The sequence below is a fragment of the Somniosus microcephalus genome, unplaced genomic scaffold (genome assembly GCF_052327205.1).
Source record: "Somniosus microcephalus isolate GS21.2 unplaced genomic scaffold, FLI_Smic_1.0 unresolved_chr2, whole genome shotgun sequence".
Lineage (NCBI taxonomy): Eukaryota > Metazoa > Chordata > Chondrichthyes > Squaliformes > Somniosidae > Somniosus > Somniosus microcephalus.
In genome coordinates, this window is record NW_028225180.1 from 66,081,996 (window position 1) to 66,099,161 (window position 17,166).

General features: G+C 45.8%; 1 protein-coding gene across 4 annotated transcripts in view; it reads left to right on the top strand.

Annotated features, from left to right (window-relative positions):
* LOC147092765 (beta-1,3-galactosyl-O-glycosyl-glycoprotein beta-1,6-N-acetylglucosaminyltransferase 3-like) overlaps positions 1 to 15,088 on the top strand; it is a 33,830-nt gene extending 18,742 nt beyond the window's left edge. For all 4 annotated transcript variants that reach the window (XM_085976012.1, XM_085976011.1, XM_085976014.1 and 1 more), the window contains 2 exons: positions 10,793 to 12,047; positions 14,096 to 15,088. In XM_085976012.1, coding sequence (XP_085832138.1) covers positions 11,274 to 12,047; positions 14,096 to 14,623 — 1,302 coding nt within the window. In that variant the 5' untranslated portion in view covers positions 10,793 to 11,273 and the 3' untranslated portion in view covers positions 14,624 to 15,088. The remainder of the gene's footprint in view (positions 1 to 10,792; positions 12,048 to 14,095) is intronic.
* The last annotated feature ends 2,078 nt before the right edge of the window (positions 15,089 to 17,166 follow it).

Sequence of the window (17,166 nt, forward strand, 5' to 3'; positions counted from 1 at the left end):
GGGAAAACCGGCATTTCCTGTCCTCTGAACGAAGGGGTTCAGAGGCAGAACGCATGCGCAGTAAAATTCGCCGCTTTCATTCATGCTTTCAGTGAGGTCAAGTCCTTACAACTTACAGATGAAAAAAGCATGGGTACAGTTGCTCCAGAGGCTGCGGAGGAAGATATTTCTTATCGTGGAGCTTCTGAAAGTATGTATGTCTGTATATATTCCTTTGCGTGTTATGTATATATTCCTTTACTTATGTGTATGAATGTATTATTTAATTATGACTTTCAGAGAAAGTAACTTATTGGAAAATCATAATTAAAAACATACATTCATACACATAAGTAAAGGAATATAAAACATACATACATATACGTAAAGGAATATATGCGGACATACATACATAATCACTTATTACTGATGAAAAGTTTCTTAAATGCTGGAAATGTTACATTACTCATTTTAGAACACTCATTTTCACATTCCATTCACACAGCCACAATTGCTCCTTCTGCCTACCATTCTGAAAACTCGTTTTAAAAAAAAAAAAAAAAAAAAAAAATTATAAACTTTAAAACTTACTTAAAATTTCTTAAAATAACTTCCTCCCTTTCCCAAACAAAAATATTGCCTTTCAGAAGCTCCACGATAAAATATATCTTCCTCCGCAGCCTTGGAACAACTTTACACATGCTTTTTTCAAGTGTAACTTGTAAGGACTTACCCTCACTGAATCCATGAATGAAATCGACGAAGTTCACTGCGCATGCGCTGCCTGTGCAGTCGCACGCGCTGTGCCTCTGAACCCCTTCGTTCAGAGGACTGGAAATGCCGGCGTTCCCCGCATGCGCTGTGCATGCTGAACGCCGGCATTTCCACCGGCCAGATGCGTGAGTACCCAGACCGTACTCGCGCATTTGGACACGAATTTTTGGCCCAATGGTTCCAAATTGAGGGACCGATTTTAATATGATAAGGCAGGATCTGGCCAAAATGGACTAGGATCAGCTACTTGTAGGGAAATCCACATCAGAGCAATGGAAGTCTTTCAGAAAGGAAATAGAGAGAGAAAAATGCCAACATGTTCCCGTGAAGTGTGGGACCAACACCCCCAGGGAACTCTGGATGTCAAGGGATATACAAGAATGGATTAGTAAAAAAAGGGAGGCTTTTGGCAGATACAAAAGACTAACAACAGTGGAAGCCCTAGAAGAGTACAGAAAGTGCAGGGTGGTACTTAAAAAAGAAAATAGGAGAACGAAGAGGGGGCATGAAAAAACACAGGAGGGTAAAAAAGAAAGGAAAATCCCAAGGTGTTTTAGAAGTATAAAAAGGGCAAAAGGATAACCAGGGAAAGAGTCGGGCCCTTTAGGGACCAAAGTGGCAATCTGTGTAAAGAGCTGGAGGATGTAGGTGAGGTTTTAAATGAATATTTTGCATCTGTGTTCACTATGGAGAAGGGTGATGTAGGCATAGAAATCGGGCATGGGGATTGTGATATACTTGAACAAATTAGTATTGAGAGGGAGGAGGTAATAGCGGTTTGCGCTATCAATTACTCATAAAAGACTGAGAGTTAGAAGAGTAACTAAAGGCTTTTATTAACAACAGAATGGAGGTCTGCCTCGAGTGGTCGACCGGTCCAGGATACAAGGGCTGGGGAGCAGTCACCTTTATACTAGGACCTGTGGGAGGAGTCAGCCGAGGCATGTCCAGGCATGTACACAGTGGAATACAAACAGGAATACAAACAGTGGTTTACCACACGGTTTTAGCGGGCTTAAAAATGGATAAATCCCCAGGCCCTGACTGGATGCATCCCAGGCTGCTGTGTGAGGCAAGGGAGGAGATTGCAGGGGCTCTGACACAATTTTTCAGAAACACTCTGGCCACAGGGGAGGTGCCAGAGGACTGGAGAACAGCTAATGTAGTACCATTGTTCAAGAAAGGTAGTAGGGGTAAACCAGGGAATTACAGGCCAGTGAGCCTAACATCAGTGGTAGAGAAATTACTGGAAAAACGTCTGAGGGACAGAATTAGTCTCCACTTGGAGAGCCAGGGATTAATCAGGGATAGTCAGCGTAGCTTTGTCAGTGGGAGATCATGTATGACCAATTTGATTGAATTTTTCGAGGGGGTGACTAGGTGTGTGGATGAGGGTAGTGCAGTTGATGTAGTCTACATTGACTTCAGTAAGGCTTTTGACAAAATCCCACATAGGAGACTGGTCAAGTAGGTAAGAGCCCATGGGATCTAGGGAAATTTGGCACACTGGATCCAAAATTGGCTTAGTGGCAGGAGGCAGAGGGTGAAGGTCGTTTTTGTGACTGGAAGCCTGTGTCCAGTGGTGTACCACATGGATCGGTGCTGGGTCCTTTGCTATTTGTAGTATACATTAATGATTTAGATATGAATGTAGGAGGTATGATCAGTAAGTTTGCAGATGATATGAAAATTGATGGAGTGGTAAATAGCGAGGAGGGAAGCCTCAGGCTACAGGACATATAGACGGCCTGGTTCGATGGGCAGAAGAGTGGCAAATTGAATTTAACCCTGAAAAGTGAGGTGATTCACTTTGGGAGGACTAACAAGGCAAGGGAATACACAATGAATGGTAGGATCATAGGAAGGACAGAGGACCAGAGGGACCTTGGTGTGCATGTACATAGATCCCTGAAGGCAGCAGGACAGATAGATAAGGTGGTTAAAAAGGCATATGGGATACTTGCCTTCATTTGCCAAGGCATCGAATATAAGAGCAGGGAGGTTATGATGGAACTGTAGAAAACGTTAGTTAGGCCACAGCTGTAATACTGTTTGCAGTTCTGGTCGCCATACTATAGGAGGGATGTGATTGCATTGGAAAGAGTGCAGAGGAGATTCACCAGGATGTTACCTGGGCTGGAGCGCTTCAGCTATGAAGAGAGACTGGGCAGGCTGGGGTTATTTTCCTTAGAGCAGAGAAGGTTGAGGGGGGACCTGATTGATGTGTAAAAAATTGAGGGGCATAGATAGGGTAGATAGAAAGTAACATTTCCCTTTAGTAGAGGGTTCAATAATCAGGGGGCATAGTTTCAAGGTACGGGGCAGGGGGTTTAGAGGGGATTTGAGGAAAAAGTTTTTCACCCAGTGGGTGGTTGGAATCTGGAACTCACTGCCTGAAAATGTGGTAGAGGCAGGAACCCTCAACATTCAAGAAGCATTTAGATGCGCACTTGAAATGCCATAGCATACAAGGCTATGGAACAAGTGCTGGAAAATACTTTAGAATAGACAGGGCTTGATGGCCGGCGTGGACATGATTGACCGAAGGGCCTCTTTCTGTACTGTGTGACTATATGGGCCCAGAAATATGGGTCCCAACGCGTGAGTACGCATGGGGTACTCGCGCGTAGGCCCAACAAAAGTGCCAGTTTCATGCATGCACAGCAAACCAGCACTTCCATTCCCCTGAAAGAAGGGGATCAGTGGTCAAACGCATGTGCCGGAGAGGCAGCGCATGTGCATTGAACTTACGGTTTTTTTCCAGGAGGGTAAGTCTCCAGCAGTTACACTTTTTTAAAAAGCAGGCACAAGGCCTGCTTTTTAAAAGGTAAGTGGTGAATTAACTAAAATTAAAACATTTTTTTCACAGGTTTATTATTTTTAAATACTTTAAAGAAAGTTAAGTTGATTTTTAGCCCCGCTAGAAAATGTATATAATTTTTTCAAAAATTTAAATTATTGTTTAAAATAGTTATTTTATATAATTGTTATTTTAAAGTTTTAGTGATGTTTTGGGGCTTATAGTGTTTAAGGTTTTGACAGCTCTTCCTGTCAAACTTATGAATGAAGCATTCCCTGCTACCATTGGCTCTCCATGGCCCACGTGATCCCAGGGGACGCACTGAACTAACTGCGCCCCTGGGATACACGAGCACTGCGCGCCGGCAGTTGGAGCAGGCCCAGGATCGGAATCCCACACGGGCCCACAGCTCAACAGCCGGCGTGCTAGGTAAGTGCAGGTCGGGGGCTTGCACCCGCGGGAAGCCCCCAACCCGAATTTCTGGGCCTATGTTTTTTTACTCGTTTCCTTAATTTTTCTGCATACTTCTTCCTCAATGTCCTTTCTTCTATTATGTGGCCTGTAGACTACGCCTATTCGTGTGATCGATCCGTTAAAGGCCCATGTTTCCCAATGCCTGCACGTCTGTGTACACACCTGTAGGGACATTGGAAATGCTGGTTTCAGGCATGCGCTGAAAACTGCTTTTTTCCAATCTGTCAAGAATGCTCTTTATTTTAATTCTTTATAATCATTTATAATTTGAAAATACTTTTAAAAAAGGTAAGTTTATTTTTTGCCACGTAAAAAACTTTAATAATTTTAATAAATTACATTTTTGTTTAAAATATATAATTTTTTATAATTTTAACTCATTTTAAAAATGTGATTTAAAAAAAATAAAAATAATTATTTAATGTTTTACTGTGCTTTCTACAGTGATCTCCATTCATATATTGGACAGGTCTACCTGTCAAAAGTGTGAAGGGTGATTCCTTCTATTGGCCGGCCTGCCCCATGTGATCCCAGGAACGTTTGCGAACTGCATGCGCCCCTGGGATACATAGGCTCTGCATATTTTGACTTTGGAGAGGCCCAGGATCGGAGGTGTACCCACTCCGGGAGCCCTCGGGTGAGTTCGTAGATTTTTTCCGATAGGAGGTATCCAGATTCAGGAAGCCTCCCGTCAGAAATGACGGGCCATTACCTTTTATCTCCATCCATATGGATTCTATTTCTGTCTTGCTGATATCTGCCATTCTACTGCCATTATGTTATCCCTAATAAGTCCAGTTACTCCACCTCCCCTTTTTCCCTACCTATCTTTTCTAAATATGTTGGGGGAGAAATTCGGTTGGTAGCACCAGCGATTAGCGTGTAAAGAGCCTGTGATTTGGGGCGTTAGCCAATATCCAGGCGGGCACAAGGTGCCTAGTGCCTCGCCCCATATTGAGCACGCATTTAGCGCCGGCGCTAAATCTTAGCGCCCGCTCATGGGCGCAGGCTGATTATGATGTCATTTGAGTGTGCAACGCTTTTTGGGTGCCCCGGACCGGAAATTCAGTGGCGCCCCCCTCCGTAGCGCCTGCCGCTAATAGTGACAGCTTACCTGGGCCTTGCCAAGTCGCTCTCGGGCTGGAGGAGCGTTATTTAAAGGGGACTGGTGTGGTTTAAAAGTGGCAGCCATTTTTGGATCACAACTTCCTCGAGAGCTACAAAGAGTTGCTGAGCTGCACACAGAGCCATTTGACCACTGAGCCAGCGCAGGCAGACGATCTTCAGCCTTGCTGTTGGTGAGCCTTGACAACGGGGAACCTTCCTGTGGGCACTTATTATGGGGGCTGCATTGGAGGGGAACGTCCTGCTGCTGAATCATCTGGAAAGGGCACTGAGACGCTGGGAGAGGGGGGCGGGCATGGCCAGATGGAGGAGGGCCAACAGACGTCGCCACAGCAGACCTTACGCTGGCAGGGTTATCCCACAGCAGTTTTCCTACATGAACATGCCAGAGGAGCAGTGTGTCAGAAGGCTGCGATTTAGAAAGGAGGTGGTGACTGAGCTGTGCCAGATCTGCAGCCTCAGATAAGGTGCAGGACATCTCTGTCGGTGGCTGAGAAGATGGCTGCTGGCCTGACCTTCTACGCGGGCGGCTCTTCTCAGGCTGCGTGTCAGAGGCTGATCAGAATTAGCTTCTAGGCCCCTCTCGCGGAATGCTTGCTGCCATTCCAAGAACAGGAATGGAAATGGTCTGATTACCCCCCAAGCCTGTGAAGGGCAAGATGCATGTAAATAGCAGGCATGGCCATTGTAAATGAAGAAAGTGTTTCATTACACAAAATGTGGTTCCTTCAAACATGAGAAAGCTATGGCAACAGAAAGCAAAACTAATACACTGACACATAACTGCATCTCACACCTGGGAGACTGTCCAAAACATAAATCACATTCCGACCACCTTCCTTGGCCTTGATTCCACTGCGCCAACCAAAGCATCCAAGGCCCCATCAGTGAGGCGTTCCGCCCTCTGCCTCACCCTTTCCATGTCTTGCTAGGCTGGTGCGCCACAGGTAGGCTCCCACCGCTTTGAAGGCCGACAAGGCAGTGAGTGTGTCTGGTGATGCCAGTTGACCTGCCCCTTTAAGAGCTGGCCGGCACCACTGTATCTCCGGGAAAGTGGTTATTGACAGCACCCTCGATGCACCCCGCCGTGGCAAAATTGGGTTGCGCTGCCGGGTTCGCGCCTTAAGAGTAGCGTGCAGTGCCTGATTTAGTGCCGCAATCACCTTTAGGGGCGCTGCAACCCAATGTCGCGCTAAATTGCGCCTGGCGCTAAACTATGCGCATCGCCAGGACTAGCGCCCCAAATGCGGCTATACTGAATTTCTAGGCCGTTATATTCTACAATGTTTAATTCACAGTCATTATTTTTCTGTAACCACCTCTCTCTAATCCCTACTATGTTTGGTTCCTCGCAAGGCATGATTTCCTCCATCTCCCCTGATTCATTACGGACACTCTGTGCATTGCTGTACAGAGAGTTTAACTCATTTTAGTATGATTTCCTCTCACTTTATGTTTAACCTTATTTTTGGACTCCTGTTCTATAACTCTATTTATTCCATTGCCATTAATGACATCCCTTTATTCTTTCCTATGCTCTCTCTTTTCCTGTTTTGTTTATATATTTAGGCTAATAGTGAGAGAGTGCTGAACTGTCCGAGCATCAATAATGAGGGAGCACTGCACTGTCAGAGGGGCAGTCCTGAAGGAGTGCTGCACTGCCAGCCAATACTGAGGGAGTGCAGGGCTAATCTAGGGCAGTATTGAGGGTCTGCTGTACTCGGAGTGTCAGTACTGAACAACACCTGCACTGCCAGGTGGGCAGTACAGAAGGGCTGCTGCGCTGTTGTAGTGGCTCAAATGAGCCTCTGCTGCACTGACAGTGGGTGAGTACTGAGGGAGTGCTGCACATTTGGAGGTCAGTAATTATGAACTGATGCATTATCTGGTACAGCACTGAGTGAGCGTTGCACTGTGGAAGTGGCAGTTCTGAGAGAGCAATGCACCATCGAAGGGGTCAGTACTGAGGGAGCGTTACACCAGCGGACGTGCAGTACTGAGGGAATGCTACACTGTTGGAGGCGTAGTACTGAGGAAATGCAGTATCTTCATAGTCAGTCTTAGGGAGTGTGACTGCATCAGAGGCAGTACTGAAAGCGTGCAGGCTGGTGTAGGGCAGTACTGGTGTGTACTGTACTCACGCAGTGACAGTAGTGAGGAAGTACACTGCCGGAGGGTCAGTGCTGAGTGATTGCTCTACTACCATAGGGGCAGCACTGAGAGATAGCTGCACTGTCATAGGATCAGTACTGATGGGTTGCAGCACTTTCGAATTATCAGTACTGATGCAGTGCTGTAGAGTCGGAGTGGCTGTACTGAGGGAATGCTGCAGTGTTGGAGATTCAGTACTTTGGGAGAGCTGCACTGTCGGAGGGTCAGTACTGATGGAGTGCTGCACTCTGAGACTCATAATAACATTGTTGCACTGTGGAAAGGTGGTACTGCGGGAATGCTGCACTATCGAAGGGGCAATACTGAGGAGGTGCTGTACTCTGAGTGTCAGTAATGAGGGAGTGCTGCACTGTCGGAGAATCAGTATTTTGGCATTTCTCCACTATCGGATAGTCAGTACTGAGAGGCAGCTCCACTATCAGGAGCAGTACTGAGGAAGTGCTGCACTGTTGATTGGTCAGTACTGAGAGCGATGCACCATCGGAGGGTCAGGACTGAGGTAGTGCAGTACTTTTGGAGTATCAGAACTGAGAGACTGCTGCACTATCGCAGGGTCAGTGGTTAGGGATTGTTGCACTTTGAGGACAACACTGAGGGAGTTCTGATCTGTCAGAAGTGCGGCACTATGGGGGTGTTGCACTATCTAAGGGGCAGTGCTGAAGGAGTGCTGTACAGTCAGAAGGGAAGTACTGAGCGAGTGCTGTACTTTGAGATTCAGTACTAAGGGAGCCTACCCTCTTGAAGGGGCAGAACTGATAAAGTACTTCACTTGCGATGTTCACTACTGAGGGAGACCTGCACTGTCGGACTGGTAGCACTAAAGGAGTGCAGCTCTGTCACAGAGGCAGTACTCTGAGTGTTTCACTGCCGGATTGTTAGCACTGAGGCAGCTCTGCACTGTTGGAAGGGCAGTGAGTGCAGTACCATGGGAGAATCAGTATTGGGGAGTGCTGCAATGTCAGAGGGACTTTAGTGTGGGATTGTTTCACTGTTGGAGAGCTGGTACTAAGGGTGCAGGGTTGATGTAGGGCAGTACTGAATGTGCGCTGTCCTCTCAGATTGTCAGTTCTGAGGACTCTCAACTCTTGGAGCGGCAGTACTGAGGGAGCATTGCATTGTCGGAGGTGCAGTACAGAGGGTGCAGCCATGATCACATTGAATGGCGGAGCAGGCTCGAAGGGCCGAATGGCCTACTCCTGCTCCTATCTTCTATGTTTCTATGTAATAGCTTCAGAAGGGCCATCTGGCAGGAGCGCTGCTTTGCCAGATCGCCAGTACTGAGGGAGTGCTGTACTGTTGGAATGACAGTACTGAGAGAGCACTGCACTGTCGGAGGGGCAGTACTGAGAGAGTGATGCACCATCGGAAGGCCAGGACTGAGGGAGTGTCAGAGGTGCAGTACTGAGGAAGTGCTATACTCTCGGAGGGTCAGTACTGAGAGAGTGCTGCACTGTCGCAGGGTTAATAATGAGGATATACTGTGATGTAATAAAACTCACTGCGCACTTGGTTTGAGTACAAAGCAAGGCTTTAATCAACTTGTTTAAGAGCATAGAGGTCGAGTTGTACTTCACTAGTTCCTGTCTTACAAAATGTCCCTGGGCAAGCTGGGCCCACGCCCAAGTTTTTATACTCCTTGGACGGCGCCACCAGCTGGCCATCCAGTGTTATTTCATGAGTAGTTTCTTCATGATGATGAGATTTATAACATAGTGTTGTCGATGGGGCAATACTGAGGATGTTCTGCATTCTCCGTGAGTCAGTACTTTGGAGTTGCAACACTAGGAGGGCCAGTACTGAGGGCGTGCTGCACTGTTGAAGTGCTAGCACAGAGAGAGATGCACCATCGATGGCCAGCACTGAGGAAGTGCAGTTCTTTTGCAGCATCAGTACTGGGTGAGTGCTGCACTGTCTGATGGGCAGTCATGAGGGAGATTTGCAAAGTGGTGTTCCAGCACTGAAGGAGAGCTGCACTGTCTGAGGGGTGGTACTGAGGCTGCTGCACTGTCTGAGCGGCAGTACTGCAGGAGGGCTAGCTTATGAGGGATGGTACTGAGGAAGTGCTGCACTCTCAGAGGGGCAGTACTGTGGGAGTGCTGTGCTGTCGGAGGGGCAGTACTGAGGAAGTGCTGCACTGTCGCAGGGTCAATAATGAGGTTGTACTGTGCTGTCGATGGGGCAGTACTGAGGAATTTCTGCATTGCCCGTGAGTCAGTACTTTGGAGTTGCGACACATTAGGAGGGCCAGTACTGAGGGCGTGCTGCATTGTTGAAGTGCTAGCACAGAGAGAGATGCACCATCGGATGGCCAGCACTGAGGAAGTGCAGTTCTTTTGGAGCATAAATACTGGGTGAGTGTTGCTCTGTCTGATGGGCAGTCATGAGGGAGAGTTGCAATCTTGGTGGTCCAGCACTGATGGAGAGCTGCACTCTGAGGGGTGGTACTGAGGGAGCGCTACACTGTCTGAGCGGCAGTACCGAGGGAGGGCTAGCTTATCTGAGGGATGTACTGAGGAAGTGCTGCACTGTTGGAGGGGCAATACTGAGGGAGCGCTGCACTGTCGGACAGGCAGTACTGGGGGAGTGCTGTGCTGTCAGAGGGGCAGTACTGAAGAAGTGCTGCACTGTCGCAGGGTCAATAATGAGGTTGTACTGTGCTGTCGATGGGGCAATACTGAGGATGTTCTGCATTGTCCGTGAGTCAGTACTTTGGAATTGCGCCACCTTAGGAGTCCTAGTACTGAGGGAGTGCTGCACTATTGGAGGGGCCGTACTGAGGAACTGCTGCACCTTCAGAGGGGCAGTAATGAGGGAGTGCTGCTTTATCTGAGGGGTGCTACTGAAGAAGCACTGCACTGTCAGAAGGGCAGTACTGAGGGAGCGCTGCAGTGTTGGAGGGGCAGTACTGAGGGAGTGGTGCAGTGTCGGATGGGCAGTACTGTGGGAGCACTGTACTGTCGGAGGGGCAGTACTGTGGGAGCACTGTACTGTCGGAGGGGCAGTACTGAGGGAACGCTGCACTCAGATGGGCAGTACTGAGGGAGTGCTGCATGGTCAGAGAGGCAGTACTGAGGTAATGCTGCACTGTTGGACAGGCAGTACTGAGCGAGCGGTGCACTATTGGTGATGCAGTACTGAGCGAGCACTGCAATGTCAGAGGTGCAGTACTGAGGGATTGCACTACCTTCGAAGCATTATTACGGAGGTAGTGACGCACAGTCAGAGGGGCCATATTGAGAGACCACTGGGCTATGGTGGGGACAGTACTGAGTACTGCTGCACTTCATGCATTACTGCAGTGTTTGCCCTTAGAAAGTACTTCATTGGTTTACAGTTCTTTGGGACATGCTGAGGTCGCAAATGGTGTTATATAAATGCAATTCTTTCTTCTCTATCCCTGATTTGACGCTATGTTCCCTTATTCTATACTGTATTAAACATGTCGCTTTTCTTTTCCTTATCTGTTAGGATCTTGAGTCTTTTAGGAGAACGACAACGAGCCGCCTTTGAGGAGACCTTGACTGACAGGTGGAAGTTACATAAGGAAATGAGGAATTTGAATCAGTAATCTAAGTGATAGCAGATACCTGGTGGAGAATCCAGTTATTAGGACCTTTGTGAAGCAAAGATTAACTTTCTGCAACAAGGAGCTGAGACACTGAGTGACAGCAAATCACAAAGAACGGGGAGAGTGAGGGAAAGTGTAAAGACCGACCGAGCACAAAGATGGACTAGACACCGAGGTTGTGAGACTTGTCAATCAAGGTAGCTGGCTGCATCCCAATGAATGCACAATTGCAATATCAGCCCAGAGCATCTAGATCCAATTCATTAGTGTCTGAAATTTCGAGTCCCTATTCAAGAGCAACATTTATATTTGCATTTCTGCATATGATTAACTCTGGAACTCGGATTACATAATTACGTTTCAAATACCGGTGGAAGGGCAATGAGGATGTTGGCTCAGTTTCCTGACAGGTGGGTGGTAATGAGATCAATCCTGTGTGGACTCTTTGTGATATATATTTATACATATTTTGCCAGGAGTGGAAAATTATTCATTAACAATTTTATACCAGTTAAACCAAAACCAATTTACGATGCACGGTATGAATCCGTCCATCTGCCAGAGGAGAACTCGAGTTGTTGGAAGATAATTAGTGATGACCCGGATGCCATTGAAAACATTCTTTTAAACTCAATCGCAATCACAAACAAATATAAGGCCTTCACAGAAAGTTATTACTTAGCAATGACCCGAGACTGTGATTCTTTTGTTAAAAACCGCAACTACATCACTTTCACCTTAAGTGCCTTGGAACGCGATTTCCCTCTGGCCTATTCTATGGTGGTCAATGAAAACATCGAGATGTTTGAGAGGCTGCTGAGAGGCATTTATGCTCCTCATAATGTTTACTGTGTCCATGTGGACAGGAAGTCGCCAAAGCCATTTCACTCAGCGGTCCAGGCCATCGCTTCCTGTTTCACGAATGTCTTCATTGTTGGAAAATTGGAGACAGTGACGTACGCCTCATGGTACAGAGTTCAGGCTGATCTGAACTGTATGGAAGAGCTGCTGCGAAGTTCTGTCCCGTGGAGATACCTCATCAATGTTTGTGGAAAAGACTATCCAATAAAAACCAACCGGGAGATAGTCAAAAGTCTCATGGCCATGAATGGCTCAAACATTATAGAGTCGGACCCTGCACCAGGACACAAAGAGGTACATGGTCCAGATTAATGTTGGGTGTCCATCCATTCATCCTGATTTTTCATCCATCCATTCACCCATCCACCCATCTGTCCATCCACCCAGTCATCTATCCCTCACTCCCTCACTCACTCGTTTACTCGCACTAGTATAGTTATCACTCCCTGACCAATGACGACTATGTTTGCAGATAAGTAGCATTCTCCCCAGTACATTTGCTTTGTTAAACACGGATGATAGTGACAAGGTGGGTTGCACCACCCAGGAGGCAGTGGTTGAGGTTAAATGTAGTAATAAGTAACTGAATAGATATTTGAGGGTTTGAAACATGCTCTTCATTAGACAGTAGTAACACTGCACATGAGGTGAAGCACAAGGGTTGTGAACCTGTCACTATAGGTGGTCTCACATCTCCCGCTATACTGCACTGGACAGTCAAGTGCTGACCTGAATCTCAATTTAGATTACCTCATGCCTGACGACATGGCCCAGATATTCCAATCCCTACGGGTGGGTATGCGCTGTGTACCCACCTGTAGGGACATTGGAAATGCCAGTGTCAGGCATGCGCTGAAAACCAGCATTTCCGATCTGTCAAGAATGGTCTTGACAGATCCTTCAGCTGCCCTGGAGAAGGGCCCCTGCGGGTGGATAGTTCCGCTTTTTGGAGACACTCAGCCCACAGAAAACCCTTAAAATTCTTACGCTTGATTTTACCAGGTTAAGAGTTGAAAAAAGTAAAAAAAAAAAAAAAAAAAAAATTTTTTTTCACTGATTCATCATTTAAAAGTACTTTAAAAAAGGTAACTTAATTTTTAGCCTCGTAAAATACTTTAATTATCTTAAAATAAAATTTTGGTTTGAAACACTTAATTTATTGTAATTTCAAGTCATTTTAAAAATCTGATTTAAAAAAAAAAAAAAAAAAAAATGATTTAAAGTTTTACTATGTTAGCACTGTTGCCTCACAGCGCCAGAGACCCTGGTTCGAATCCGGCCTCGGGCGACTGTCTGTGTGGAGTTTGCACATTCTCCCCGTGTTTGCGTGGGTTTTCTCCGGGTGCTCTGGTTTCCTCCCACAGTCCAAAGATGTGTGGGTTAGGTTGATTGGCTATGATAAATTGACCCTTAGTGTTAGGGGGATTAAATACGTGGGGTTACAAGGATAGGGTGGGATATGTGTTGGTGTCGGGGTTACGGGGATCGGGTGGGACATGTGTCGGTGCAGGCTCGATAGGCCGAAATGGCCTCTATCTGCACTGTGGGGTTTCTGTGATTCTGTGATCTGTGAGGTGTCTTCCTGTCAAATGTATGAAGGGAGATTCCCTTCTGTGATTGGCTCCCCATGACCCGCGTGATCCCAGGGATGCTGCGAACTACATGCGCCTCTCGGATACGTGGGCCCTGCACAATTGGAGTTTGGAGAGGCCCAGGAGTGGAAGCGTGTGCATCCCGGGAGCCCTCGGGGAAGGGCGCAGATTTTTCCAGATCGCAGGCCTCCACCTACGGGAGACCTGCAATCGGAAAATACGGGCCCATATGTTTGAAATCACTTGGTATGGGCACAAGAATAGAAGGATGACCTCTTACTTGCTGTATTGGGCTCTCTTCCTGGGCAACTGAAGCCGTGACAGATGAACATTTACTGTTTGCTACATTGTTTTCAAAGCCCTGACATACTTTCCTTTCAGTTATGATCGTTGATTGGCTTGTTTTATGTCACATGTCTAAATGCAATACTTGTGGGTGACAGGAACATTTTTAAATAACCAATCTGATCCAATTTGGTGACACATTTCCCACATCGTTTCCCTTCAATTGGCCATCAGTAGCAGTGCAGTGAGCCACATCCTTGTCATTTCTGCATCACTTCCTTCTCTGAGCTGCACTAGTTAATAACATTTTCCACGCAAAATGTATGCCAGCAAAACAAAGTAGATAAAGTTTAAAGTCATGGAGACAATGAACGTTTATCGTTACTGATGCTAGTTGTGGTGTGGCAGGAAAATGAGAATTAAGTTAGAAAATGAGAAATGATTGCTTTTGGTATTGACTTTCAGAGACGGTGGAAATTTCATTATGATGTGCGCAAGATTATGGTGAGAACAGATCGAAAGAAGAGCCCCCCACCCATACGCAGCCCTTTGTTTGTGGGGAGCGCATACATTCTGGTCACCAGGGAATTTGTGAGTATTTTGTTTGTGAACCTGGAAATCCAGGCATTTTTCAAGTGGTCGGAGGATACCTACAGCCCCGATGAACACATCTGGGCAACACTGCAGAGAATGCCCGAGGTACCTGGCTCCATTCCATACACTGCCGGGCACCACAGGGGTGACGCACCTGTCCTTACTCGAGCAGTGAAGTGGTCATTTGAAGCTGGTGATATAGCGAAAGGAGCTTTATATCCACCTTGTACAGGAAGATACCGCCATCAGGTCTGTGAATATGGGTTTGGAGATCTTTACTGGATCATCCAACAGAAAACTTTGTTCGCCAATAAGTTTAATCCAGAAGTGGACAACAGAGCTTTGCAATGTATGGAGGAATACGTTCGACACCGAGTGATTCATGGAACAGGAAGTTAATAATGAAACTCAGCAGACCATATCCTAACTTGCACCTACTCCCGTTCACCCATTGCCCCGATGCTCGCTGATCTACATTGGCTTCTATTATGGCAATGCCTTGATTTAAAGTTTTGATCCTTGTTTTCAAATCCCTCCATGTTTCACCCCTCCATATCTCTGTAACCTCCTCCAGTGTTGCAACCCTCCAAGGTCTCTACTCTCCTGCAATTCCAACCTCCTTGCCGATTCCAAAACCTTCAATTGCCTGGAACCTATGATTTGGAATTTGCTCCATCAGCCACTCTGCATCTGTACTTCTCTCTCCTCCTTGAAGAGGCTGCTTAAAACCGACCGCCTTTAGTAAGGTTTTAGTCACTGGTCCTAAAACCACCTTCTATGTCTCGGTGTTAAATGTTGTTTGCTAACACTCCTGTGTAGTGCCTTGGGAAGTTTGATTACATTAAAGGCACGATATAAATGCAAGGTTTGTTGTTGTTGACACTGCAGCATTCTTCTTCATATAGATTGGTGAAATCAAATTGGCAAATGTAGTCTGGAGGATGAGTTCATGGTCTGCATTCGGGACAGTTTCATAAGAAATAGGAGCAGGAGTAGGCCATTTGGCCACCCGAGCCTGCTCCGCCATTCAATAAGATCATGGTTGATCTTCGAAATCAACTCCCCTTTCCTGCACTATCTCCATATCCCTTGATTCCCTTATTATCCAAAAATTTCCTAGAACAATATGTCAGTGAATGAACCAAGGAACACGCAATTTTAGATCTTGTATTGTGTAATGAGACAGAGTTAATTAGCAAGCTCAGTGTAAAGTTTCCTCTGGGGAAGAGTGATCATAATAGGATAGAATTTCACAGAGCCCTATTTTGCGACTCCTACGGGTACCTACGAGGTGTGCATGCATCCATAGGGGTCGCACAATTTCCAAGTTTAGGTATGCGAAGCCCATTCATTAAAACCGACAACTTGCGGGAAAAGGGCATCCACAGGTGGAGATTTGCGCTATTTACCGAATTTCCACCCGCTGAATGTCCGTGAAATTCTTATGCCTGGTAAAAGCAGGGGTAAGGCCTGCTTTTACCCGGATAAGAGCTTTAAAAATAGAAAAATATAATTGTATCACTCGTTTAAACATTAAAAATCTGTCCAATAAAGTAATTTATTTTAGCCCCGTTAAAACAAATAATTTTCTTTAATCAAATTTTTGCTTAAAGTATTCAATGAAATGGCATTTTAATTAATTTAAAATATGTAATGTTTTGTATGAATTTCATATGTTCTTGTATCTTTAAGTGATCCCCATTCACACTTATGGGGATTCCGTAGGTACGGAACTCCCAGAAGTATGAATGGGGATTCCCTTCTTTCATTGGTTGGACTCGACCATGTGATCCCAGAGGAGCTTGAGTACCATATGCGCCCCTGGGATAGGTGGGCCTCTACCCACGGTTACCCGAAGAGGCCCAGGATCACAATTCTCCGCACGTCCCGGACCACCAGGTAAATTCGTAGATTTTTTACATGTTGGAGGCATCTGCCAGCGGGAAGCATCTGACTGCAAATTTTGAGCCATTTTGTTCAAGTGTGACTTGCCTCAGTCTGAAACTAAAGTCTTAAACGTAAATCAAGCCAATTACAGAGGTGTGAGGGGCGAGTTGGCTAAGGTACATTGGAATAATAGATGAAAAGGTGTGGCGGTAGATAAGTAGTGGTTAGCATTTAATGAAATATTTCATAATTTTCAACAAAGATACATCCATTGAGAAACAAAAACTCCATGGGAAAAGTGTTCCTCCGTTAAGGATAGCATTAGATTGAAAGAAGAAGCTGATAATGTTGTGAAGAATAGTAGGAAGCCTGAGGATTGGGAGAGTTTCAGAAACTAGCGAAGGATGATCCAAAAATGGTATACGAGACAAAACTAGCAAGAAATATAAAAACAGGTTATAAAAGCAAGTATGTAAAAAGCAAGAGAGCAGCAAAAGTATACGTTGGTCCCTCAGTCTGAAACATGAGATATTATTATGGGAATGGCAGAAATGTTAAACAAATATTTTGTATCTGTCTTCACTGTAGAAGACACAAAAAGCATACCAGGAATGGTGAGAAACGAACGGTCCAATGAGGGTGAGGAACTTAACATAATTAATTAATATAAGTAGAGAAAAAGAACTAGAGAAACTAATGGGACTAAAAGCCAACAAATCCCCTGGACCTGATGGCATATATACTAGTGTTCTAAAAGAGGTGGCTGCAGAGATAGTGGATGCATCGGTTTTGATATTCCCAAATTCCCTAGATTCTAGAATGGTCCTAACGGATTTGAAGGGAGCAAATGTTATGCTACTATTCAAGAAAGGAGGGAGAGAGAAAACAGGAAACTACAGGTCATTTAGCCTGACATCAGTCATCTGGAAAATGCTGGAATCCATTGGTAAGGAAGTGGTATCAGGGCACTTAGAAAATTATAACATGATTAGGCAGGGACAGCATGGTTATATCAAAGGGAAATCGTGTTTGAAAAATGTATTAGTTATTTGAGA